The sequence below is a fragment of the Peromyscus leucopus genome, chromosome 13 (assembly GCF_004664715.2).
Source record: "Peromyscus leucopus breed LL Stock chromosome 13, UCI_PerLeu_2.1, whole genome shotgun sequence".
In the NCBI taxonomy this organism is placed as follows: domain Eukaryota; kingdom Metazoa; phylum Chordata; class Mammalia; order Rodentia; family Cricetidae; genus Peromyscus; species Peromyscus leucopus.
In genome coordinates this window covers 35347699-35374322 of record NC_051074.1, presented here as the reverse complement: position 1 = coordinate 35374322, position 26624 = coordinate 35347699, and the positions used below count along the sequence as shown (strand labels likewise).

Here is a 26624-nt window from a genome sequence, read left to right as displayed (position 1 = left end):
AGTAAGTGGCCCCCTACGTTTTATTATAACAAAACACAAAAGATGGCTCAGTAGAGACTATGGTGTGTAAGGCTTAGCGATGAACCCATCAGGTAAAGGATCTTTAAGTTTAAGTGGTTTGCCTGCTCTATGTCTATACAGTCACTAACACTGACCCTCCTATTGTAATGGGTTTGGCACAAATGAAGATGTTCCTCTGTGCTTCAGTTTATCTCCCCAGTCCACTATTTTAAAAGAAATGGGACCCCCCCACCCCCATCCCACACAAACACAAGGACTCTCCTGCTGGGAGTAGAAAAGGTGACAGCCAGAGACTTCACACATATCTAACAACTTGTCAGACCACCTTACAGGATGGGACTGAAGGCCAGACAAAGAAGGATCCCTGGTAGGTGGGACCACACCTTTACTGCACTTGCTCAGATGTGGATATTGACCCCCTACTGAAACTTTCATCTTGCTTCAGGACCTTGAGGACAGACTCAGGAGTTTGCTGAAACTCTTTTTCCCTCCTCCCAAAGAGGCCACATTGAATACATTTCCTTTTCCTACTTAGCAGTATTGATTTGGCTCTTTCACTTGGTTTATTGAGCATGGATAGCCAGACCTGGCTTGGGACATTCACGGGTTTTGTCCTTAAAATTCGAAGACAATACACTGAAGCAGAGTGTCACTGATATTTCTCAATGAAAACCACCTTATTCATGAGCACAAATGTGTGGCCCTATCTTTCTTTTGTCACTATTGTACATCTGAGAATGATCACTGTACTTGGGCACAAGTCAAGAAGGAGAGAGAAGGTTCATGTGTTGAGGGCATTGGAGCCAGCTAGGCACCATGGAAAGGTTAATTAAATTTTTTTTTTAATGTTCCAACACTAAGGCTTGCTTCTCTGAACAAATTACAAACCTAAGACAGTACTTTCAGATCTACTTGAGACCATATACAATATTTTCCTGAATAGTCATACCATGAGTCATCTTGGGAAGACATGGGTAAGGATTCCAATTAATCCCTGCAGACATTAGATTTCAAAACAGGATTAGTCCTGACTATTTAGAGATATCAGCAGGGGGTTAATGGAAGCTTTGATAAAGTTTCTCTGCATCTTTTCATTGATGTTCAATTGCAGACGGGACTCTGGAGTCTCCCTTGGCTACTCCAAGGAGATAGTGATTAATTGTGCTGGTTGGAAGGACACCTAGAGAGAGCAGAAGCCCACCTAAAAACCCATGTGAGCCCTGCCCTCTTCAGTCTATCTCAGGCAGGCATTTATTTTTCGGATCTCTCGATGGCTTCTCCAGAGTGGACAAGTTGGCAGTGGAGCTCCATGTAACAAGCACAACACTGAGAAATGAGAAAGCAGAATTAGCCTGCCAAGAGCATGCAACGGGGTGGATTTCCCATCTCAAAGATGAACACGTGTGTATATTTATGTAGGAAAGCAAATGGAGTTAAGAAAAACAGTGTTCTCTGGCTTGGCTGCATAAATAAAAAGCAACGTCCATTTTCTGAGAATGAAATATTTACCTCTCTAAACAATGAGAACTTTCACTCATACACAATAATTACCACTGGGCACTGTAGATAGTACATTTGTCTATGCTGCTCAATCAACCTTGAAGTTAGATAATTTAGTAGATTTCCTTTGGAAGGCTTTTCAGTTTTTGTCCTCACCAGACCTTATAGTAACAATCATGAATATAAATCCAGAAATCCTGGCTCTCCCCCCCCCCCCCCGCAAAAAAGCTATATTTTATAGAATTGCTCATGTACTTGATTTTAGAATTATAATAATGAACGAATATGTAGACTTATTAATTACAGTGGAGACAACAATATTCTATGGAAATAAAACTGTTTTTTTGGTATTAAGTTTAAATCAAGAGACTTTTTTTCTTTTAAAAAAAATTGTACTGTGTGTTTTTCAAATACACATTTCATAACGACCAGGAGCCTGTGGCTGGAGCAGAACTGTTAATGAGAAAACCACAGCCTGGCTTCTCTGAAGCCTGTTGTGTGCTTGGTCAAGCTTATAATTATCCAAGCAAGCAAAGGTCTCTCACTAGCCACCACTTTTGCACTCCTAACATTACACACCAACAACAAAGGATGCGCGGACAACATATCGGCGCAGTCTCAGTGGGATTTCTTTCCGATCCGAGTTCCTTCGGAGAGCTCACTAGTTCTGTTGCTTGTTCTGCCCTCACATTTTGTCGGGGTAAGGAAAAATAACACGATTTCCTGGAGATCCAAGCAAACAGGAAATCATCTCAGTGAGAGGATAACATGAACAATCAGAGCGTGTGATTATCGAAGACGCCAAGTGGTCAATGATGTAGACCTTCAAGAGAACCAGGAGCTCTCAGAATGGCTCCAGGAGGAGAGGTTGATGACTGGAGTTCAATGCCTGGAACTCATATAAAGATGGAAAGAAAACACTCCACAAAGTTGTCCTTTGTCCGTGGCATATGTGCCCCCCCCACACGCATGCACACACCTAATAAAATAAAATAAAAAAATTTTTAAGTAATTTTAAAAGCTGAAGAGAACCTGTGCACATCAACCTTGCGAGAGAAGCACGTTTCCACACATTTCAAGGTTGAGTATCAGGGAGGAAAGATTCGTAGTAGAAGGAAGCAAATCATGTTTGAAATCGTAATTGCTTTGGTTAATTTTTTTTTTTCAACGCAATCAAAACATCTTACAAATAACGCATCTTGCCAAATGCAAACTGTTTCATATGGATTAACCAGAGTGCTAAGCCGCCACATCCTTCCCCTGAAGCACAGTTTCCCACAAGTGGCATGGCCATTTCAACATCTTAACCTCCGTTCTGACTACTCCCCTTGCTTGATTTAGTATGCCGGAGCAGAGACCAGCTTATAAAATAAATGTAAAGCCAGAGAGTTAATTGTGTTTTCGCTGCCGGTCATTCGCTCTGCTACAGCTACCCAGCCATGCTTCCGCAGCCGGAAAGCCCTCCCACACAACATGTGAACAAATGACTGGCCTTGTGTTCCAATAAAACTTTATCCGTAGATGCCAAAATCTAAATTCCACATGCCCATATGCCAACGAACTATTACTCATCCTTTGATTGCCTTTAACTCTTCAGAAATACGAAAGCCACTCGTTAGGGGTTGTTTGAGGATAGGGGCGGTAGGATACTGAAAACAGCTAACATTTGTGCGTTTCTAATACTAGTAATTTTTTTTTTTCTCCTTTTGCAAGCTTAAAGAAAAGCCTTGGCCCTGAGTCCATGCCATTTGAGTGTTGTATTCCACCAAAATTCTTAAAAGCAATAGGAATGTGCTTTCTGCTTGTCCTTCGATTTCACATCCAGTATGGCCTCTACCTCTCACACCTAAGCACTGGCCAGATTCCTATGGAGCTATGACCTTGCCTTTCAACACCTTTCATGGCAAACCAAATTCTCTCTCTCTCTCTCTCTCTCTCTCTCTCTCTCTCTCTCTCTCTCTCTCTCTCTCGCCTTGAGCATACTAATGCAGTGGTCTCCTAGTCTGACAATCGTATTCTCTTTAACCTTGTCAGAATATGACACAGGCAAACTAAGAACCTTCTTCATATGGGGTCCCAGACTCTGTTTTTTGTTTTTTAATTTTATTTGGAGTCCCACTTCCACCCCTTAATCACACAAAACCTATCTCAGCTTCAGACCCCCAGAAAACCTGGCTCCTTTATGCCCGTGGCCCATCACCTCACTCAATTGCCCCAAGATTCTTCTCCTTCTCCCCGAAGCTTCCTTCTGCTGTCTAGAAGACAGGTAGCAATTATACCCAGTGGGGATGAGAATTCCCACTGTTCGCCATTATCCCACTCAAATAACATAATGTGTCTAATTAAAAGATGGCAGCGAAGGAGAGAATGGGAACTTACCAGTTGAGTAATAACAGACAGTGTGCCTCTTGTACTTAATTATTTTCTTTTCTCTTCTCATTATTTTGAGTTTATTGAATGTATTACTACTAGACAGAGTTAACCCATTTGTTTTTACTGTAAATAAAAGTCAGGTCAACAAACACATTGAGTAACTCCTACTGCACTTGGTACAATGGTGCGATAACAAAGTGTCACGCCACTTTATTGGTGGCGTGGCTTTCTTCTCGCAGTTTCCTTAACTGGGCAAGCCTACAGAACAATGCCAATCTAACAAGCACTACCGGTTTATGTGACCGCAAAGCAACTGGGAAACATCTTCAGAGAGGCACCTGAAGGCTCCAACATGAACCGCATGAGAACAGCAATGACTAACTTACACTCTCAGCCTACAGGAGTTCAACCAAGGCAACAGGGAGCCTGGTTCACGTACTGCTCCACCCATCAGGTAAATGCCACTTGGCTACGGAACCCTTAGGAGACGGGCAATACTGTAAAGTCACACCTGTGTGGCAAAATTATGACGACAGTTATACTGAGACTCTTTAGAATTGCTTCCCACCTCGGGATCACTCTTAACATCCGCTGCTGAATGTTATCCTCGAGAGTCCAGACCTATCAACTCCAGAGTCATGACTGGACAGTCAAATGCATAGGATCCCACAGGAAGGGCAGGAGGAGTTACTCAATGTTTGTTGACTTAACTTTTATTAGAGTAAAAACAAATGGGTTAACTCTGTCTAGTCGTGATACATCCAATCATAATAGTAACTCTGTCGAGTAGTAATACATCGGGCAGATTTCCATAATCTATAAAATATCTGAATGTTTCTGGCCTCAGTGCTATAGATGTTTGTCACTATAACAATACTGCTGCCAGAAAGGGGGGGTGGGGGTGGGGGGGGGATGGGCAGATCATTCCCACCCTGTTCCAAGTCAATGAAAACCCAAAACGTACACTGGGGCTGGTGAGAAGGCACAGCAGGAAAAATGGTTGCCAGGCATTTGTCTTATGCTGGACGGACGATCTCCACACACGTGCCCTCATGTGCACACCCATCCACCCATCCACACTCTCTCATACGTAAACAAACAGACCACTCTTTAAAAAATGGCTACCGCTGCCAGGGGCTGCAGTTCAGGGTCAGTAGAGAAAACTACTCAGAGGTCACCAATGATTGAGGACAAACAAGCACCATCCCCTCTCGGTATGATCTGGTCCCAGAGCCAACCAACCAGCCCGAGGAGGCCGGCGAAAGCAGAGTAAAGATGACTCAACCGTATTAATGCTGGCTGCTCCCACAGCATTTTAAGGAAAACTATTAACAATTCCGTTCCTTAGCCAGAAAAACCTTGTTTCGTTTACACAGCGTTTCTCTCTCCTAGGAATACACCCTGTATTCACTTTGCCTGAGATGGTCCACTGAAGTCCAAGTAAACTGAAAGACAGCCTCCAGGAAAACAAATCACGCGGCCGTTTGCATATCCATTTTTCATAAACACCAAGACATTTTTTTGAAACAAAAGGCTACAGGAAGACGAGTCTCTCGAGCCTCAGTTTACTCCTTTCGCCTGTCATGAAGAACAGGAAGTCTGGGAGGAGCTTCCCCCCCTCAGGCTTTATTTAATGAGGTGACACTTTAGGTAGATTTCTCCCCCTCTGCCGCCCCGGTCTCCTCCATCACTCCTGAGATGGGGGTTGGAGTAGCGATATCTCCTTCAGCATTTGGTGAGACTAGGTACTCCAGAGTAGTACTGCATGGTACACATCACATACGGAATGCCCACCCTTCAGCTTCAGTACAGGCTTCCTTCCTAGGACCCTTGCCATCAGCCTACTGGGTAATGACCTCGTCACTCCATTAAGCCCTTTTGATCAGTAACAAAGCTGGCATCCATCAATCAACTTATCAATAATCAAGTGCCAGATACCCTGATTTCCTTTGTCCTTTGTGCCAATTGTTTTTGAACCCAGGGAGGGGAGAGGAAAGGGCTGTTGCTCTATCTGGGTTCAAATGGTTCAAAGAGTTCACACATTCTTGTGAGAGCACAGCCTGTTCACACCACCTTCCATCAAAGCCCCTCTAAATCCACACCTCACACCCCTTTTTCTCACAATGGGAATAGGCAACACTGAATACACGAATGCTATCCATTCTATTGATTTCCTAATAATCTTAAGGAAAGGCCATTGTCTACACTAAGATTTTTCTCCTTGTTATCTAATAGTGGGTTTGGTTTTGTTTTTTTAAAAACATGTTACTCATGAGAGGAAAAAACAAAACAACAACAGAAAAACATGAAACACAACAAAGGTAGAGAGCAATTGGGAGGCCTCTGTGTACTAAATGCTAACATCCATTAATTCTATGAATTCCTTATAGAGTAAGCCATCATTGCCTATAAAGGGCCTTAAGGAATCTAATTTAATGGAATGATGGAACCAAATGCAATTAGAATATAATTGTGCATATGTAAATATGCTTAGGGGAGCTTTGATAGAGCTGATGACTGCTACATTCACCCAGGAATTTGGCCTACATTATTAATTCTCACTATTATGAAGAAAGGGTTTGTTAAGCAAAGACAAACTACCCAATGAGTTTGAATCAGTCAGCTTCCAAGTGTGGCAAGACATGGAGGCAGCCTGCACACACATGTAATTCTCCACTGAGCAAAACCACTTTCTGGCCCACCTCATAGGAGGTCTCCTTATTGAAAGATTTATTTTTAATTTTGAACAGCTTCCCAGCATCCACCTCCATGAAAATTAAAATAAAGAGATGAAATTTTGTTCTATTAAGCCAACCTCCCTGCAGGATGGCTCAACCTGACAGGGAAGAGACATCTCATTGTTCCAGAGGAATTACCTGTCCACTTCTCTGCTAGGTCTAAAATAATTACAACAACATTTTTCATAAAAGTTTTGACTCTTTCCTGCATTTCTAATAAAGTTCTTGCACATGTTACTCGTGTGGAAGATTTTCAGCATGCCTTCGCCGTGCTCGTTGGACCTTTCGGCATAGCAGGAGCTGACATAATCTTTTGGCTGGAGCCCTTAAGTATATGAAGAATCATGGAAGTCCCTTCCTAAACCCTGTGGAGATGGAGACTATCTCCCGAGGGCTGCCCTCTGCTGTCAGAGAATGACTTCAAACTTGACCCTGCAGAGATGGGGCCTCCAAAGGTCCAGTCCTAGTTTTAAATTGGGTAAGAACACAATGCTCTTATTTGTGTGAGGATAATTGAAGGGGTGTAATAAAAGAGAGAGGGTTGAGGGTGTAGCTCAGTGGAAGAGTGGTCGTCTAGTATGCACAGAGGCCTGGGTTCACTCCCAGGCACTGTGGGTGAAATGAGGATCCATATTTAAGGACTGAATTTAAGGACTGACTGGTCATAACCACATTCCTCTAAGTGTGGAGACTGCTTTGCACATGCTGGCTGCTTGTTATACAGAGGTACCAATGATGGTCCAAGGGGCTGTGTGTGATATGGCCACTTGCATGCACTCACACGCACACACACACACACACACATACACACTCACCAACAACACAACAAACATTACTTGCGATTACTCTTATGATACTTCTAAACTCTTGACATCAGTCTAGACTTTTTAGAAAAATGAAACAACATCAAACAGTGCTGATGCTCTAAAAGTACAAAATTAAAAGGCAAAAGCCCAGGCGCTGGGGTCGTAGCTCAGTCAGTAAATTGCATGCCTAGAAAAAACATCCAAGCTTGGTGGCAGAGTCTTATAACTGTGGAGATGAGTGGATCCTTTGCGCTCACTGCACAACCTGCAGAACTTACTTGGCCAGTTTCAGGCCCATGAGACACCCTGCCTTACCACTACTACTACCACTACTACTACTACTAATAATAATAATAATAAATCAAGTAAACAAGATTGTACCTGAAGGTGACAAAGTCATCCTCTAATCTCTACCATACATATGTACACACGTAAATGTACAACCACAGACATACACACATCTGCACACATTGAACATACACATAAAAGAGATAAAAGCCTGCCCAGTTCACATTCATGATTCATAACTATAAGTAAAGAGACTGACTATTCATACATGAGCATCTTAAGATTTTTCATGGCAGCCCTTGTTCAAAATCTTTCCCAATACTTTTTTTTTAAAAAAATATATATGCTAGGAAATTCAGAGTAAAATGAAAAAAAAAAAATGGCTTTGAGTTAAGTCTTTGGCAGACTTTCATTACCAGATCAACTAATACGCGTATTTCACCTAACTATGGAGGCTACCCCCCTGAAACATTGAGAAGTTAATTAAATAAGAGACAGCAGAATTGAGAGCTTCTAACAACCTTTCCTGGTCATGCTTGCTATCATAAGACTCTCACAAAACCAGCCACTCTCCTCCGCCTTCTCCTGAATTCTTCAAAAATAACAGGGAACCTGGCCAGGGAGGTAGCTCACCAGGTAAAACTGCCTGCCAGAAAAGCCCGAACGAAATCCAGTCCCTGGTTTCCAAGGCAGAAGGAGAGCCCCATTCCTGAAGTTGTTGTTCTCTTCAGGAATTAGAGGTGGACACCAGCTCTTCTGACCTCTTAGTACCTTTGTGCTCATAGGCTCTGTGTCTGTATTTCTGTCTACACACATACACTCACACATAACCAATTCAATCATAAAAGACAAAGAAAAGTAAATCAAGTCTGAAACGCACCCAAGTGCCTCAGTTTGCTAATGTGTCATTGTCTGTCAATCAAACTTATTCTTCATTTTATTCCTGCTGCCCGATACAAGGCATGGTATGCAGCTGCTGTCTGAAGCAATACAATATTTGCTAAACTAATAACTATCCTCCTCCAAATCTTTTGTATTCTAACACAGCTTATAGGTTTATAATAGGTTTTGCTTTGATTTCAGAACAGTAATACAATTCGTGATTATCAGCACCCATGACTTAACAATAGGAATTATTTATTCCTACCTGCTTGGTTGGTTGTCACGGTGACAGACACTGACTGGTCCGGACTAGGGTTATATTTAGACACTCCATTCACTGCCCAGATCTCAAACGTGTAATTGGTGTGTGCTAGGAGGTCGGTGATGGAGACTCTGGTCGTCTTGAGGCCGTTCTGCTGTGGCGTGTAGTGAACTCCACTTCCACAGGGCCGGCACTTGCTGGGGTCACCGGCTCCACATTTCTTGCAGACCACGTTGTAAGAAATGTCCTGACGGCCACCTGTGTTCTGAGGACTGCTCCATTCCAAGTTCACCGACGTCTCATTGACATTTGAAATCAAGTTGAGGGGAGCAGATGGCGGGCCTGGGGGAAGAGAAAACAGACCATCACACCAGGAACTGAGAGACCGTTGGACTCCTTCGGGAGTTTCTCTGACTCTCTTCAGCTCTAGGAGAGAAGGAAGGCCCACTTGGCAGAGCGAGCAAAAGGCAAAGAAAGCTAACAAAAAGAATCCTTCAAAAGAACAATATGATAGAGGCTGTGCGTGTGGAACTCATTCTACCTCCAGCGCAAATAAACATGCCACTTCAAGACATGAAACCACTCCACAGCGAGCGAGCGGGCTCGAAGCCCGGGCCTGCTCTCAGTTGGCAGGGAAGCAGCATACGTTATCTGGTCTCCATCTTACCTTCTGAAAGTCGGCTCTACAAATGAGATTCCAGTTCCCAGGGCTGTGGGGGACTGGAAAATGAATACTTAAGAGACGATGGCTTTTGAAGACATGTTCTGATTGCTCAGTGGGACGCATTACCAATAGCAAATTAAATGATCAGAGCGATATAGATAGGAGTCTGCGGCCACAGATTTAAGTGAAAGTTAAACCACTTGGTATGTTGTTATTAGCAGGAACTGGTTTAACATGATTGCCACGATGTGAAAGATACACACAGCTGCAGAGAGATCTCAGAGCTAGGCCCGGGCTGTCTATGACTCCCACAAACCTACTTCTCACTCTTCCATAGATAAGGGCTATCCAAAACCACATTTCGTTCCCGCTGACACCAAAACACTCCTGAAATGGGAGCGCTGATGGTGACTGTCATCATCGATGACTGGTGATCCAAAGCATCATGGGTAGTTGAGAAACAATAGAAGATATGACCACCAACCCTTTAGCCAACCAAGAGGCTATGTCCTAGGTGCTGTCAGGTAGAAGATGGAAGAAGTTGAGAGCTGAAGGAAGAGCTTTCTTGGTCTAACTCCGTTTCAAATGTTTAAAAGAAGTCTTTACCATAATATAATAACCAAACTAAAGCAGGCAAACAAACAAAAAATGAAATAATAATAACAACAACAAAAAAAGGCAAAAGAGCCAAACTGAGTTTTCACAAAACACCCATTCTTTCTACACACACACACACACACACACACACACACACACACACACACGTGTACATATGCACGTATTTATGTGTATATATACACACACAAATACACACGTTTTTGGGGATGACTGCTTTGAAGGTAATTCTACACTTGTCTCGGGAAGGGAAGTTAGCTGGAGGCCTGTATGGAATTGACGCTTTTCCTCATTAGCTACCATGGAACACCGAGTCTGGTCCAAAGAGGTGATGGAGACAGAAGTGAGGCAGGTCACCTGTGGACATACAGTCACATTCAATATTTGTCACTTGACTTGCGGTGATGAACGGGGCCGATGGATTTGGTGGAAACGTTCTGTGTGGGAAATCTCCCCTCCTTCTCTCTCATACAACTTAATTGAAGACATTACTTTAAAAAGGTAAGCAGCTTCTCATTGTAACCCCCTGAGACTAATTATCCACAGCCTTCCTTAACTGTAAGATCTACCCCTCAGCCTCCAAATCTTAAGGATGTGTGTGTGGGGGGGGGAACCTTACCAAAACTATTGTAAATTTTATGTTAAAGCTAAGCCGACTTCAGAAACCCCCCCAGAAACAGAATTAAATTGCCTCTTATTTAGATTTCAAGACTCAAGGTATGGTCTTGAACACAGCAGATAGGATAGAGTGAGGATGAGCAAATGGCTTCAGAATATGTGGATGGAGTTACTGAAAATATCAGACTCCGAGAGCCAAGTATGGTGTTAAGTATTAAATGTTAAAGACGAGGGAGCTGCGATGTAGAAAGAAAACAGATAATAGTACAAATCTACACAATGTAATTCATAACAGAATTAATTTTACGGAACTCTCAAAGGACTGTGACCTAGAGTTGGGGGTTATTTCTGCTCCACCAGGCAGGAGAGCTGCTTTCAGTAGGAGTGGGCACTTTCTACTCTTCAAGATCTGTGACTTGTGATGGCCACCGCGGTGAAAGCCATCGCCAGTCTGCAGCTGAAGCTGGCCGTAGTCTGGTTTATAAAATGGGTCAGCCACCAGTTCTTACTTTCCTGTGACTTCCAGGGCGAAGCAAGAGTGACTCTGAAATCCATTAACCTCCTTGCCAAGGCTCGCCGGTCCACTTTCACATGGGAAAATGTGACACAATGAACCGAGTACCGCAGAGGCAAGAAGTCAGTAATTAGTATGTAGGACGGGGCACGGTGGTGTCTAAACAGAGAAGAAATGGAGCAGAAAACTAAATGGTCACAGGACCCGGAGATGTAACACTGCCATGTGGAAAGCAATACAAAGATGCAGCAGGATTTCATGGGGTGGGGGTCGGGGGGAGGGATGATGTGAAAACAAGCTATGGTCTCAAACAGTTGTCTTGGTTCTTAAAGGAGGCCTTGAGGTAAATGCTAAAAGAGGTTCAAGCTCAATGCTGGCTCCAGGAATGGTTTGAAGAACAGCTCTGCCTGTGTGTCTTACAACATGATGAGAACACTGTAGCCATGTATGAATTGGACAATTATAGTCATATGATAAAGGGGGAAAGAAACATGGAAATCCCTGCCCGGTATAATTAACCAACTGGCCTATAAAGACGCAGAGAAGCACACATGCTTTCCAAGCTGAAATCATAATGGTGGCTGTGTTTCGTCTGTGGGATTGTGGTTTCTTTTTATATCTCTTGCCAATTAAAAGACGACAAACATGGAATGAGTGTGCTCCTCGTTTATAGTGAAGGGCCACTGCTTCTTCAGCACAGAAAAATTCTCTTCAAGACAATGAAGGAAAAAAGACAGACCCGATGACAGCCAAAGCTAACCTAGGTCGCCAGCTGTACTTATCATTGCGGCAACTCTTTGCAGGGATAGCTAATAAGAGAAAGCAGGCGTTCTGAGAAACATGAACACTCAGCCAATAAATAGGAAGCATACAAGAGAAAAACTGATCGTGACCTATTTTCTCTTCCATTTAAGTTTTGTGTCTGAGTATCAGGAGTAATGGTGAATGGCCCTCCTTCCTGGTCAGAGATAAGGTCATCTGCAAGTGAAGCCTTCAGTTCAAGTACAGTGGGGCTCTGTACCCACGGGGTCCACTTCCAGGGATCTAATCAGCGGGGTGTAAATTCAAGAATGTGTTCTCATGAACATAAACAGCCTACTAGTTGTTTGGTTTTTTTTCCCATTATTCCCGAAGAAATACAGCATGTATAACTACTCAGACAGTATGATATTGTATTAGTTATACATGTCCCCAAAGAGTAAAGGATTCAGGAAAATGGTGTTGTTCGTGCCATATTAGATATGGGTGGAGACCGTCCATGGACTTTGGTATCCCTGAGGGTCCTAGAGCCGATCCCAAATGCATGCAGAGTGAGGACTATATGACTTATCAGTCAAAGCTACAGCAGACTATGATCAAACTTTCTAGTCGTTCTGCCTATACCACTCTCTCTGAGCACACATTGATGGGTCACCGTGAGGAACAAAATATCTTAACGGCTATCGATATTAGCCGAACACAAGGCTGGCAGTGAGTATGGTACCACGCCTATTTCAGTTCCTTGTTTGTTTCTGTGGCCCAATTCGCTTGTGATGCTTGACAGTTTCTTGCTAACCAGACATCTGCTCTACATCTGTCCTCATCTATCACCTGTGTCTAAGTCATCCTCAAGGGAATCAATGTTCTCATTATTTCCCACTGTCTACCATTATTTCCTAATATCTAGTTCAGAGAAAGCGCAATAAATGTTTGATGAGTGGGTAGATGGATGGATAGTGAAGTCCTTGAATGTAACTTGTACCGTATGGGTGAAAACAGGCTTCCTGGAGTTAAAGCTGCACCATTCATTTTTTCCCATAAGGTTCACTAGTACTAACTCATTCCCATAGACAAACCAGACTGGAAAAGCTGGGAAAGGCTATGTGTCCGGTATTAGTGGTTACCAATGCCGGGGGGCGCTGTAGAGTGCTTGTTTACTTAACAAATATCTATTGACTTCTCATTTCATAACCTGTTGGAGAGTAGAGAGGGGAAAAAAACCCACCTTGATTCATTTTAATGGATTTGTGATAGATTCCTAGATAGGAAGAGGTTTCGTAAAGGAAACAGGCTAAAAGGCATCTAAATATGAAGTGTGTGTGTGCATTGGATTTAGAGGGCAAGCATGCACCCTGCTCTGACCCGTTCCTACAGACTCCGTGACTAACCACTGCACCTGGGAGTTTAAAGTGGGGCCTGTCAATTAAAGCTTTGTCAAGTCAGAACTGAAGGCTCCAATTTCTCTTCTGCTTTGTTCTCAGGTGATAATTTATCACGAAGCTAGCTAAAATCTCTCTGGAAGAAATGGATTCTAACATCTCCAAAGGAAGCCTCATATTTGCCTTTAATAGAATTTTAATAGAGCTCCCCTCCCCCATTTAATTTTATTTTTATCACCAAATTAAGCCATTTTTAAATATGAAATAATCAAATGCTGAAATGCTCGTAAGGGAAGGCACCGCTCGGTTTCATTTTGAATCGCTCATTTTGAACTGCATTTGTAAATCTCCCCATGGCATTCACACATATGCTCGACATTCTCTGTCTCTGCACCCCAAGAATGGGGCTGGCGTGTGAAACTCTTTTAAAGTTTTCACATTTTGAATGCCCTTCTTGTTTTTAATATAATTTAGTGGCACAGATAATAACTATACTACCAGAAACAAAAGGCAAATGCAATAACCTTTAATTTATGAATAGAGCAGGGTCAGCGTTCTTTCTTTGTAAGAACATTTTATTACATAGCCATGTTGTAAATATTTTAGTCTTTATGGGCCATATGCTCTTGGAAACAACCACTCAGCAGCCACAGCAAGTATCTCCACCATTGGGCATGGCTGAACCCAAGAAATCTTGGCAAAAGTAGACAGCGGCTGAAATTGGCCGTTGCCTGTCAATCATTCCTAGAGGGATTACCAGTGGTTTTCAACCTGCATAATGCTGTGACCCTTTAATACAATTCCTCGTGATGTGGTGACCCCCCGACCATACCGAAAATTATTTTCGTTGCTACTTCAAAACTGTAATTTTGCTACTGTTATGGTTAAGTATCTTGTCTGTGTTTTCCCATGGTCTTAGGCTTCCCCTGTGAAGGTGTTCTTTGACCCCCCAAAAGGGGTTGTGACCCACATGTTGAGAACTGTTGGATTAGAAGATCCTTTTTCCCAGGAAGAGGGTCTCTGATGCTGTGGTCACATACTTCGTCTTCAGCTAGTGACCCGGGAAGGTTGTGGAACCTAAGGAGTAAAGTCTTGCTAGACAAAGAGGGATGCTAGACCGACGGCTTAATGAGTCAGACCCTGCTTCCTGGCAGTTGCAACAATGTAACCAGCCACTCCTGTTCCTGCTGCAGCTCCCAAGATCCACCTCTGTGACTTGCTACCATGATGAACCTCCATCCCCTTAACTATGAGCCACATTAATGTCCTGCCCCCGACCTCCATAAATTGTCAGGTATTCTGCCGTAGCATGGTAAATACAGGTACCCTCCTAATTCTGTAGAACTATGGACATTAAGTGCAGTACAAGTCCATATAGGAGGCTCCGACTAGGAGGTCGGAAACAACCCTGATTTCTAAAATCTAAGTTACACCTCATGCCATTGTTTGAGGAAGGAATGAAATGCCTTTTACTTCCCACTGCTCTAACAAAGATAGGCAACGCACTCCACTGGGGACGTTAAATGAGCATCATTTCCTTCAGCGGCGTGAAATGCTTTCCACATCACCTAGCAGGTACCGGTGAAAGGTGTTACGGCGGGTAATTATTGTTTTCTTGTGGAATGTCAACTTATATTCGGTTGACAAGGGTTTGACGTAAAAGGCCCCGAAGAAATTAGAGGCCAAATTATAGCAGATAGCAAGGGTTATCACAGCACATAAAATACCATGTTATATCACAAAAGGGATTGTCTTCCCCCTTCACTAAGCATGTATTCTCTCCTCTGGGGAAAGGCAGCACATACAATTGAGATGGCTCAGCCATTAAGAGTGGATATTGCTCAGGACGGTGGTGGCGCATGCCTTTAATCCCAGCACTCGGGAGGCAGAGACAGGCGGATCTCTGTGAGTTCGAGGCCAGCCTGGGCTACCAAGTGAGTTCCAGGAAAGGTGCAAAGCTACACAGAGAAACCCTGTCTCGGAAAAAAAAAAAAAAAAAAAAAAAAAAAAAAGAAGAGTGAGTATTGCTCACGCCGAAGACCTGAGTTTGGTTTCCAGCACGCATGTCGGGTGGCGGCTCACAACTGCCTCTGACTCCAGTTCTCTTCTGGTCTCTGCTGGCACTACACCCCCATGCACATTTCCTGCACATGCACAAATACGCACATGATGTGAACCCACTAGTTAACCATGAACCTGGGCATTAACGTGTGTCCACGGTGAGGTATAACCATCGTGTGCTTTTATGCCACGGGAAGCTGAAGCCGCAGCACCAACAGCTGGTGCACTCCATCCAACCCCTGTGAACTGGAAACAGACTTAATTCGTAAAGGAAGAGATTAATACTTGAGCTATGATGGTTCCATTTGGATGTGGGTTTAACAGGCCGATGGACATATGGTGTAAAGTTCCAGGAACACCCGAAAATTCAATTTCTTGTGACAACGGGAATCAAAGTGCTAACAGACCCCGAGGCGGCCCATCACATAACCTTTTATTTCCTTCCTGTGAGAATATTAGTTTCCATTCTTATTTCTCGGTTTATGACTGTTTTTGAGTGTATTCACGTATGTGGACGGGCGTGCATGTTGGTGCACATGGAAGCCAGAGCATAGCCCCAGGAGCCTTTCCTCGCAGGCTGTCCACTTTGATTTTGAGATAAGATCCCTTGTTATACTGGATTTAGACAAGTAGGTTTTGTTGGCTGGCCAGTGAGCCTCAGGGCTGGGATTACAAGAGCATGCCTCCATATTGGATTAAAAACAAGCAAACAAAAGAAACAAGGGGGGGGGGCTTGGGGAATTGAACTCAGGTCCTCATGCCTGCAGACAAGTATTTCACCTACTCAGCTTCCTCCATGGTTTTATCATTTGTAGTCCCATGATACACTGCACGCTAGTGATATTTAACAACCTAATACCTAATTGCCGAAGGAGTAAGTGATGACTCCTTTATCTGGACAGTGCAACTGCCCTATCAGACACAACATTACCACAGCCTGTGTGTGTGTGTGTCACAAAAGCTGACAAATAGACAAGGAAGGAAGGAAGGAAGGAAGGAAGGAAGGAAGGAAGGAAGGAAAGAAGGAAGAGAAGAAGGAGAGAAAGAGAAAGAAAGAAAGAAAGAAGAAGGAAAGGAAGGAAGGAAGAAGGAAAGAAGGAAAGAAAGAAGGACAACTTCATATTAAAATATTAGAAAAAAAAAGTTGTAGTTTGTAACCAAGACAAGGAGTCAGTCAGTTGACAGGAAAAGTCACAGTACCAGGGCTCCTGGGGCACCATGGCATCCAGACCGATTACAGATTTTTAATACTTAACTGATTTTTAATCACCATTTTAAAATTCAATGCTTGAGCCATGAAATTAATTCTGGAAGTAGCAAGGAACATCCCAGGAGCCCGGGCAGAAAACGTAACTCTTAACATGATCAATTCCTTTAAGCGCAACTGTCACCCGATGAAACGCCAAGGCAACCAGTTACAAGACATTATCTTCCGACGAAGAGGCACCTTGGGGCTCCGGTTCCATTTCATAAGGCTGCGCAGGCTGCGCGCGTGCGCGGAGCACGTGCAACTTTGGGGCTGTCAATAATACTTCAGTGTCTTAGCTGGAAAAGCCCTTCCACCCTTCAGATAAGCTTTTGTTGTTAATCTCTCTCTGGTTGAAAGACAAGTTGTAAGGCAGAGTAAACAGTCGGGGGTGGACAGGTTCGGATTCCTACATGAAGCCCCTGCTTCCCCCGTGACGGCTGTATACGTTGCCATCACTAATTGCTTTCTCTTGACCCTGACGGCTGGGTTAGTTTACATAAAGACGGCTGTCCGGGGATACCGCTTCTGAGATTTATGAACGGTGCAGAACCTTTTATCACAGCAGTTTATGTGTTTTAACAATACGAATGCCAAGGCAGAGCTGTCCACGATTTCAAAGCTGAAGCACTTGGACACATCCATCACTTGTTGCTGTCCTGCAGAAGTCTTAGCTTCCCACAGAGGTCAACGCTGAGACTCTACCAATGCCTAGTCTTTCTCTTATTTCTATTGTGTTCTTCTCCTCTCAGGAATATTAACCGAATATTCTGTTTCTTTACATGAGATGACCAGAGCAGAGCTGAAGTTCTTTATAGATTCTCAGTTACCCATGAGTGAGTACTTGGAAATAGACAGGACCAAGGAAAGTATGATGGCATTTCATTCAGGAGTTAGCTGAGCTGTGCACGGGTGTATGGTTTTTTTTTTTTTCAACACTTTTTCATACTTTATCGTAAATTTAATCCCCGAATTAATTTTTTTCAAAAGGCATCAGGACAATCTGATCACCAAAAGTTACTGGGGAGATGGCTCAGCAGGCAGCATTCTTGCTGAGTAAGTGTGGGGACCTGAGTTCGGATCCTCAGCACCCACACAAAAGCCGGACGTGGTGATACGTGTCCGTGGACGGCAGTGCTGGGGGAGAGGCGGAACAGCGGTTCACCTGGGGGGGTTTGCTGGCAAACCAGCCTTGCTGAAATACTGAGCTAGCCCAGGTCTGTGACACCTTGTGACAAAGAATAACATGGAGAGTCATAGAAGATACCCACGTTGACCTTTGGCGTCCACTCACATGCACACACACACACACTCATGCATATACATGTGCACATGTATGCATACATCACACTCACACAGACACACACACACACACACACAGACACACACACACACACACACAGACACACACACACACGAAGCTTCACTATGAATTCCTTTCTGGAACAGATCAGAACGCTTCTAATTTTCTCAACTTGCCTACCCCCAGAGTTAATTTTCTCTAAGTCCACTGCCCTTCGGGATGACGGCTGGCTGGCATTACATTTGTGGTAGTTAGTGCTCTAGGCTTCGCTGCTCTGCCCTCTTTGTGTGGTTCCTACCTCTCCACCACAGGGTACTTAGGAGTTTCAGGTAAAGGCCGCTTCCCTGGTGGTAGATCACAGGAGGGGGCAAGGGGAGCCTGCTCTCTGTTCTCAGCTCATCTTGGCTGGGCCCTAGGTAGCAGGTGGAGCAGGAGGACAGACTTAGAGAAAAATCAAAATGCTGCTAGCAAGGAAGCTCCTCAGTTCTCACCCCAGGGGAGCTCAGAAAAATGTATAATTGACCCTGTTTCAAAGACGCATGCTGTGCATAACCACAGTATGGCTTCGGTGAGGAGTGTCAGGGATGCCATCCAGAAATGATGGGGCTTGCTTGCTTGATGGCAAGCCACTCTTAATTATTCATGGGGGTAGAAGAACTGTAATAACTTGGCTAAATAAATGGCAATGGCAGATTATCTGAGCCTTTCGCGAGAGCCAAGATTAATGTTCCTCACACCTATGCATTTCCTCCAGGAATAGGCAGTACATTGTTTATCCTTGTACAATGGAAAAGTAGGTCAGAAAGAAAGGAAGGGCAATGTGATGGGAACTGATCTTGATGGAATAGCATGGCACTTTCACACTCTTCAAATAACCAGTCAGCACACAGTCAGCCTGAAGCCCATCTAGTACCTTACATTCAGTCCTTGGGTGGAGGTCAGAGGTCAACCTCAGGAAGAGCTCCTCAAGGGGTATGTACCCTGTTTAGAAGGAAGGCCCAGGCATTGATGAGGCTAGGTTGGATGACCAGTGAAGAGCAGAGATATGCCTCTCTCATCTCTCCAAAGTGCATCCCAGGTCTTAAGGGTCCCCAGCGGCTATGTCCTCAGGGCATGTACTTTAAGGTGTGGGCAGGTGTAGCAGTTACCTGCTACTTCACTAGGGGGCAGTACTTCAAGGTCACAGCTAGAACAGCTACCCATTACACACTATGGATTTGATGTGCGATATGAAGACATTTCCTGGAAATCTTGGAATTCAAGAGTTGTCATACAAAAGGGATTGATTGTATAGATGACCAAAAAAAAAAAAAAAAAAAAAAAGAAGTTAAAGATCACCCACCAGACCTTCTGAAACTCCCATGAACATTTGGGGGATTTGGTGCTCACTCTTTTACCAAACCGGTCATGACCCATCTTCAGACAATTGCCCCCCCCCCCACTACTACAGTATTAGCTATTTTCAACACCTAAGTAAAAAGAAGTACATTTTTTGGATTTGGAGGTGGGGGGTGCAAGATGTAGTAAACTTGAAACTGAAGGATGCCTTTTATTCTATGGTTTAGACATCAAAACCTTACTATAGACATACCTCCCTAAATCCCTAAGCCAGACTGCTAAATATATTAATCTTTGGGTGGGGGGAGGAATAATCAAACTCTGGGGGCACCTTCAAGAGCTTGTTTGACAATAGATAGAAGAGTCTCCAAATTAGAGCGCTTTGCAAAAAAAGGGGAAAAAAAAGTTTTCTTCTGACCTTGGAAGTGAGTAAGGACGACGGACCACAGTCTTTTAATTTGCATTCCGATTTTAACAACACAGTCACACAACGCCGGTGGGACCGACGCTGGGTTTCCACTGAAGATTGCTCGTCATTTCATTATGGCTCATTATGTTGATAACTGCCAGCAAGCATTAGAAGTGAGCGCTCTGAGTAATAGAACTGAAATGGCGATTTGAAAACAATACACTTTCTAGAGGAAATAGTGCAGCGCTCAAAATTCAATTAGAAGAGGCCAGTATGAAGACAAAGTCAGCGCCATCCACCCATCCGCAGCCTGGAGCTTGGTCCTTTCGAATTCTTGATACCCTCAACCTTCAGAAAACTTTCTCAAATCAAGACCCTTCAGCCTAGGTCTAGGTAAATTTCTGCTCATCAGCCTTGAGCTTTTTCAGTGCAAGTTGTCTTAAAAGCTGCGATTTGGGGACTATTTAAGACACTAAGTATTAATCAATCACACTGTTTGGAACAGCTGATGGAGTTACGCAAGGCCATTTACTCAGAGATGGAAACATGGAGGCCCTTCAAGCTGGCAGAGTGGCCCTGATCTCCAACACTGATAAATTATCCCAAACAAGTGGAGCACACAGCAGAAGGATGGATTTTCAACTGAAGATTACAGAAATCCACTCTTCGAACAGGGCTGAGCAAAATAGCAAAATAAAATTGTGGAGTTTAGGGATTTTTTTAGGGGGGTATACAAAGCTAATGACTCCCTCCGTTTTCGCTCACATATTTTGAAATGTATCAGAAATTGCAATGTTACCTTAAACAGAACATTGGCTCAGCCTTCTCCCTACAATCACTGAACACCAGCTAAGCACTAAGGTCATAAAGGACTTCCTGTTCTTGCATGGGAGCCTTCCCAGCATTGAAGAAAGCCAGACTGCATTCCAGAAGGGAAATGAAAATTCAAGGGGAGAAGGGGCTAGCTAGCCTACTTATCGGATATGTATTTATTAATAATAATAATAATAATAATAATAATAATAATAAAAAGGTCATACCAGAGAGTGCCATGCTATAATCCCAACTTGAGGGAGGTAAAGGATCAGGAAAGAGTACAAGGTCATCCTCAGGCAACAGAGAGAATTTAAGGCCAGCCTTGGCTACAAGACACTGGGTCTCAAAAAAAAAAAAAAAAAAAAAAAAAAAAAAAAATTAAAAGTTAATAAATCAATCCTGTTGAAAAAAGGAAAGGAAGTCATGAACTCAAATTCCATCCTCAGGTTCATTGCTTTCTTGGGTCTCTGTCTACAGGCAGTATTTGCCAGAAAACCACGGTGCCTCTCTCCTCTGATGGGGCCAGTGAGGGAATGTGGGAGAAGCCTTTACATTTCTGTTCCCTGACATCAATCCCCAGGAAGTATGAAAGGAGCCACAAAAAAATAAATAAATAAATAAATAAAATAAAATAAAACCATGCATACAGTGAGGCCTCCAATGCCTGTATGACCTCCAACTAACTGGGTTGGGTCGCTTTTCAGGAGACAAATGAACTATTTGATTTCTATTAAGGGCAACTGTTCTGGATCCTTGACATAGCCTTCTAGAATTTCTACTAGCTGAAAAGTTACAGGCATGAAAGAGAATCTCTGAGCTCCAGCCCTTTCGATGGAACTTATACCCACCAGTCATGTGGTCATGTGTGAACGTGTGAGAAGTGCAGAATTTCAGCCTGACCCCTGTTCTACTAATCCCCAGGCGGCTTTCATGTGGCTTCCGCCAGTGATGTGTAGTGAGGGGCACAGCTCTAGCTCGGTGTGGTGGAGCCTCAGCTATGATCTTAAATTATTGAAGCTGAGGGGATTAAGTAAGTAGATCATGAGTCTGAGGCTAGCCCACATAATTTAACAAGATCCTATCTCTAATAAAATTAAAAAGAGCTGGATGGCTGGCTCAACAGTAGAAATCTTGTTTAGCATATCCATGACCCAGAGTTCAATCCCCAGAAGAGGGAAGGAGGAAAACAATAATAATTAATAAAAAAAATAAAGTATCAATCTTTAGCATTAGACACCCTTCTTTGAAACAGGTATGGGCTACTTTTTTTTTTTTTTAATACTCAGATTGAAACATCTCATTCTGTCTGAACCATATCTACTCATTTTAGGATAACCAGAGGTTCCCTCAAAAGTTCTCCAACACCAAAGTGTATTCATTATTAAATTCTCCTAATTTTTTTCCAGTGGTGTGGACAGTGTGAACTTTTAGGTGCCTCCTGAATTAGCTGGTGCGACTTGTATTTACCTGGTCTAATCGGCCCCCAAGTGAACAAAAACCTGATTTTACAAGCCAGTGGAGCAGAGTCTCACTTTGGCTAGAAGAATGAGTCTCGGAGAGTGTGTTTTATTTCTTCATTAGTGTGCCGTCACAGTGAGCGATCACTAAATGCGGGCCTGCATAAGAATGCCGGGGTTAAAGACAGCAGGGCGGACAAAGAAGGTGCCTGATTAGCATGGCTGTCAGCACCAGGGAATTGGGTTTGTCACCTGGCTTAACCAACTGGGAAGAACTGATTAGGGGCTGGAATCCGTTTGAAAGGATCCCCTGATGTTTACGTTCCCTTCCATCCCCACATCTTGTCAAGAGAATCCGATAAAGCTGGGAATGGGGAGGATTTGTCCGGTGGGTTATCTGAACAAGAGGTTCTTTGAGAAAAACCCCCACTGTTCCCTCTATACTGAACCGTCTACTCAATCGCTGTGGAATGAACTTTCTGCAAAGTTGGAAACATCCACATCCATCCACGCTCTATATCTAACAGTGGCTGTAGCAACCCCGTGTGGCTTAGTCAGCTCTAGAAATGTGGAGAACACAAACGAGCAGCGGAATGTAGAACATCGCTCATGCCTTTACATTCCAATAGACACATGTTCCTATTGGCTGCAGATTAAACAGTAAGTTTCCACTCTCCAGTCAACAGAAAGGGAGAAATATGATCCTCAGACACAGGTTCTAATCCTGCAGTCTCATCTGGTAATACAGAGTGTCCCTCTCTGAAAGGAGGGCTTCCAAGGCTCTCCATAATTAATAAAGTTAAAAAAAAATTAACTCTGTAGAGATGGGATATCCATCTTTGCTGCAGAACAGGATTAAAATCAGATTTTTGAGTCCTACCTGGGATGCAATGCAGTCACTGAGTAATTTCATTGTGTTGTCAGGGCACAAGTCACTGACATTTGTGAAGGGGAATGAATGCCCCCTCCCTGGGAGGTGGTGTGGTCAAGGACTTACATGACCAACTAGAGATTAAAAAAAAAAAAAAAAAAAAGACAAAAACTTTTCAGATTCCCACCATGTGTCAGACTGCCACAAATATTTTCTCAATTACTTTTTAAAACATAGGTATAGATAGTGAGAATCTACTTCACAGAAGGAAACTGGGGCCTGGAGACATTAAACGCTCTTAGTCACAGGCTTGTGACTAAGGGAGCTCGAGCCGGCTGGGACGTCTGTGAGCCTGTCACAGAAACCCTGGGAGCAAGTCAGCAGGACACAGAGATGGTGGGTTTACAGGCACCAAGCACAAGACCTCAGAGCAGAGAAGAGTGGGAAGAATTCCAAGTGGCAAGAAAGGAACCCCTGCAGAGCTGGTGAGGCCTCATTGACCTTTACTCACAGCTCCAAAAGCTCACAACCCTTCCTCCTTAATCTTGGAGAACACAAATGGGGTGGGGTGGGGTGGGGGGTGGGGTGTCATATCAAATTTTTAAATTATTGGTTTTAGCAACTAAATTTAAAAATCAGTATGTTTTCGTTTTTTCATTTGCATCTTTTTGGAAGAAAGTTAACAATTTGTTTCTCAAAAAAGTCACAGAGGTATGATGCCTATGGCAAATAGCCTAATACAACACACCCATGGCAGTCTCTGGAGGTATTCTATACTCCCAAGCATCAAGGGGCAGTCACCACATTGGCACAGGCTTACTAGAATGCTAGACAACACATCGGAATCAGGAGACTGAAAACACCCATGCTGTTCAGTGTTAAGTTTCCTGACATTCACAATACGGTCAAACCTTACCCAGAAGGAAGGAAAGAGTCCCTGTGTGGAGAGTAGGTGGGGTACCTCATACAAATAAAGGGCCATTTGGTAAACATCAGCCTGAAATACTTCCTCTTCTGCATGCTTTTGTGCCCCTGGTTCCCAGCAGTCAGGAGCTGTTGTTTGGTAGTGAGTGTAGACAGGGGCAGGGAGCCCATTCTTAAGTAAATCACCAAGTTTAACACTGAATCAAAATACTGGAAAACTCAAGATTTGATCAGGTCAAAGGGCTGGGGATAAGAAGAACCAGACAGAGAAAAAATTTAGTTTAGGGAAAGGATTGACCAAAAAAAAGGCAAAGACATCCTTGCTGCTATGGAAGCATGGAAACATGGAATTTTAACCCTTTGCACTCCTTAATCCTGGAAGTTTAATGCTTGATCTGGAAGACCAAGGCGTACATACTATGAGTCCTCCATCTCTGTGCTGGCCAGGGGCATCTGGGTGCCAGCAGTTACCTAGTTTATAATCAAGAAGACCTACCTTAAATGTCACTACAATGTTTGAGTGTGTGATCAAGTTCATCATCCAAAGTGCTGGGCACATCACTTCATTATAGTGTTTGCACCACTATAAACAGTAGGCCCTTGTGATGGTTTGTTGGAGTAGGTGTGGTTTTATTGGAGGAAGTGTGTCACTGTGGAGGTGGGCTTTTGTGAGGTCTCATATATGCTCAAGCCACACCCAGTGAGAGAGACCACTTGCTGTTGCCTGTGAGTCAGGAGGTGAGAACTCTCAGCTCCTTCTCTAGCACCATGTCTGCCTGCAGGATGCCTTGATTCTGGCCATGACAATGATGGACTAAACCTCTGAACTGTAAACCACCCCAATTAAATGTTTTCCCTTTACAAGAGTTGCCGTGGTCATGGTGTCTCTTCACAGCAATGGAAACCCTAACTAAGATAGTCCTTATGTCATCAAAGTCAATCCAGAGGGGATGACAATTTCACCACAAGTTTGCGATGGACCTGAAACCTCTCTTCTTTCTCTCTCATAATCAAGGGTGGTTCTTGATTATGCTACAGAATCAGTGCCCTTCAGCTTCAACTGATCAAAAACCAGGAATGGCTTCCATGTTTAATGATGCTGGTCCAGACTGGTCCATCTGTAATTTACCATAATTAAAGATCAAAATAATACTAGTCATAGTAACAATAAAGTCTAGAATGTACCAAGTAGAGTTGTTTTACACATTAGACACACATATCCTACATGAGGATATATAATAACAACAGTCCTAAGGGAGGTATAGAGGGTATATTTCTAACCCCCAAATTCCAAAGTACTCTAGAGTCTGATGCCTTCTGAGCAGAAGAGTGACATTAGGGGACAAATTTCCACACTTGACCTCACATGATAGGCTGCAGTGAACAGAGACACACTGTAAGCACTTTACGAAGTTACCATTAAGCCATGAGGATAACATGTATGGAACATAAATAAGTTTCATATTTAGACTTGGGTCTCATTCTAAACAGTAACACTTTGTGTAAATGCAAAGACCACAACAACAACAAAAAAAAAAATCTCTTGAATCTTTGAATGTAAGTAAAGCTTTTCAGGACAAAGATATATAACATATGCTGTTATTAGTTCCATTCAACAGATGGGGAAATTAAGACGTCAGCGGCTGAGCAGCTACTCTGCTAGTAAACCAAAGTCTGAGAAGCAAGCCCTGAACTTGAAGTCCTATATGCCGCCTTATCAGGCTGTGCCCTGAAAGGCAGCCCTCAACTAGTGCAAAACATGAGCGAAATGCCAGGGGCCCATCATGCCTGCCTTGCTCAAGGTCACAGCCGCTGCAAGGTCTGTGGCAACACCTTGGGAACATTGTCCAAATAAAGTGTGAGAAGAGATTTCCCTGTCCAGCTTCACACCGGGCTTGCCAACACCATCTATTCATTAGCCCAGCATTTATTAAGTGCCTAATATGAAATAAGCATTTATTAGGGTCCTGGCCTAAGTGTTATGAACACAAAGCTATGATGAAAGCAGGAAGAGGTAAAATGAAAAAACCCAAGCAATGACCTCAGAGCACTCTAACCTGTCTCTCACAGGACTGCAGCACATTCCCAAACCCCGTCGTCGTCGTCGTCGTCATGGTCGTCGTCCTCTACCTCTTTCTCCTGTGGTTGTCAAGGTTCCCCCAGCCCTCGATGCAATGGTGAAGCCATTTATAAATTCCACTCTCCGCTGTAATTACACTGTCAGACAACCCGAACACTCAATCTTTGCTCCACAAAGTAGCTGGTTGGCAGCTGTGCATTTTGAAGGCAACCAGAAAGAGTGAAAGAGAGCCTTTCTTTTCATAAGCGTTTCTCCTGCTATGATAGAAAGGGGAAGCGTGCTTGGTATCTAATTTGCCCCCTGCAAGGTTATCCCGGGAGCAGTCCTGGCAGCACCCTGCCAGGTGGTAATGAAAGCTGCTGGCATCGCGGAAGACAGGAGACAAGCAAACCACTTACGGGTGCAGGGCATGGAGGCGGCATCGTTGTCGGCTCGGAAGAAGCCGCGGTCACAGGTGCACGAGGTGGCTCCTTCCCAGACGGAGTAGCTGTGGGGTGGACACTTGGCGCAGGTGGCATCCGTGGAGAGGGCTTTGTAATATCCAATTTTGCAAGCTACGGGGAAGGAGGAAAAGGAAAACAAACATGAACCACTGTAAGAGGAACGAAGCATAATATGGGAAAGCATTTCCTTGATGGCAGAAGAGGTAGGGGGCGGGGGAGGAGGGAGAGGAGGGGATGTTGTTCATCTCTAGCGATCA

General features: G+C 43.7%; 1 protein-coding gene across 1 annotated transcript in view; it reads right to left on the bottom strand.

Annotated features, from left to right (window-relative positions):
- Epha4 (EPH receptor A4) overlaps positions 1-26624 on the bottom strand; it is a 139317-nt gene that overhangs the window by 46590 nt on the left and 66103 nt on the right. The window contains 2 exon segments of the mRNA XM_028889275.2: positions 8874-9212; positions 26323-26478. Of these exon segments, the coding sequence (XP_028745108.1) occupies positions 8874-9212; positions 26323-26478 (495 nt within the window).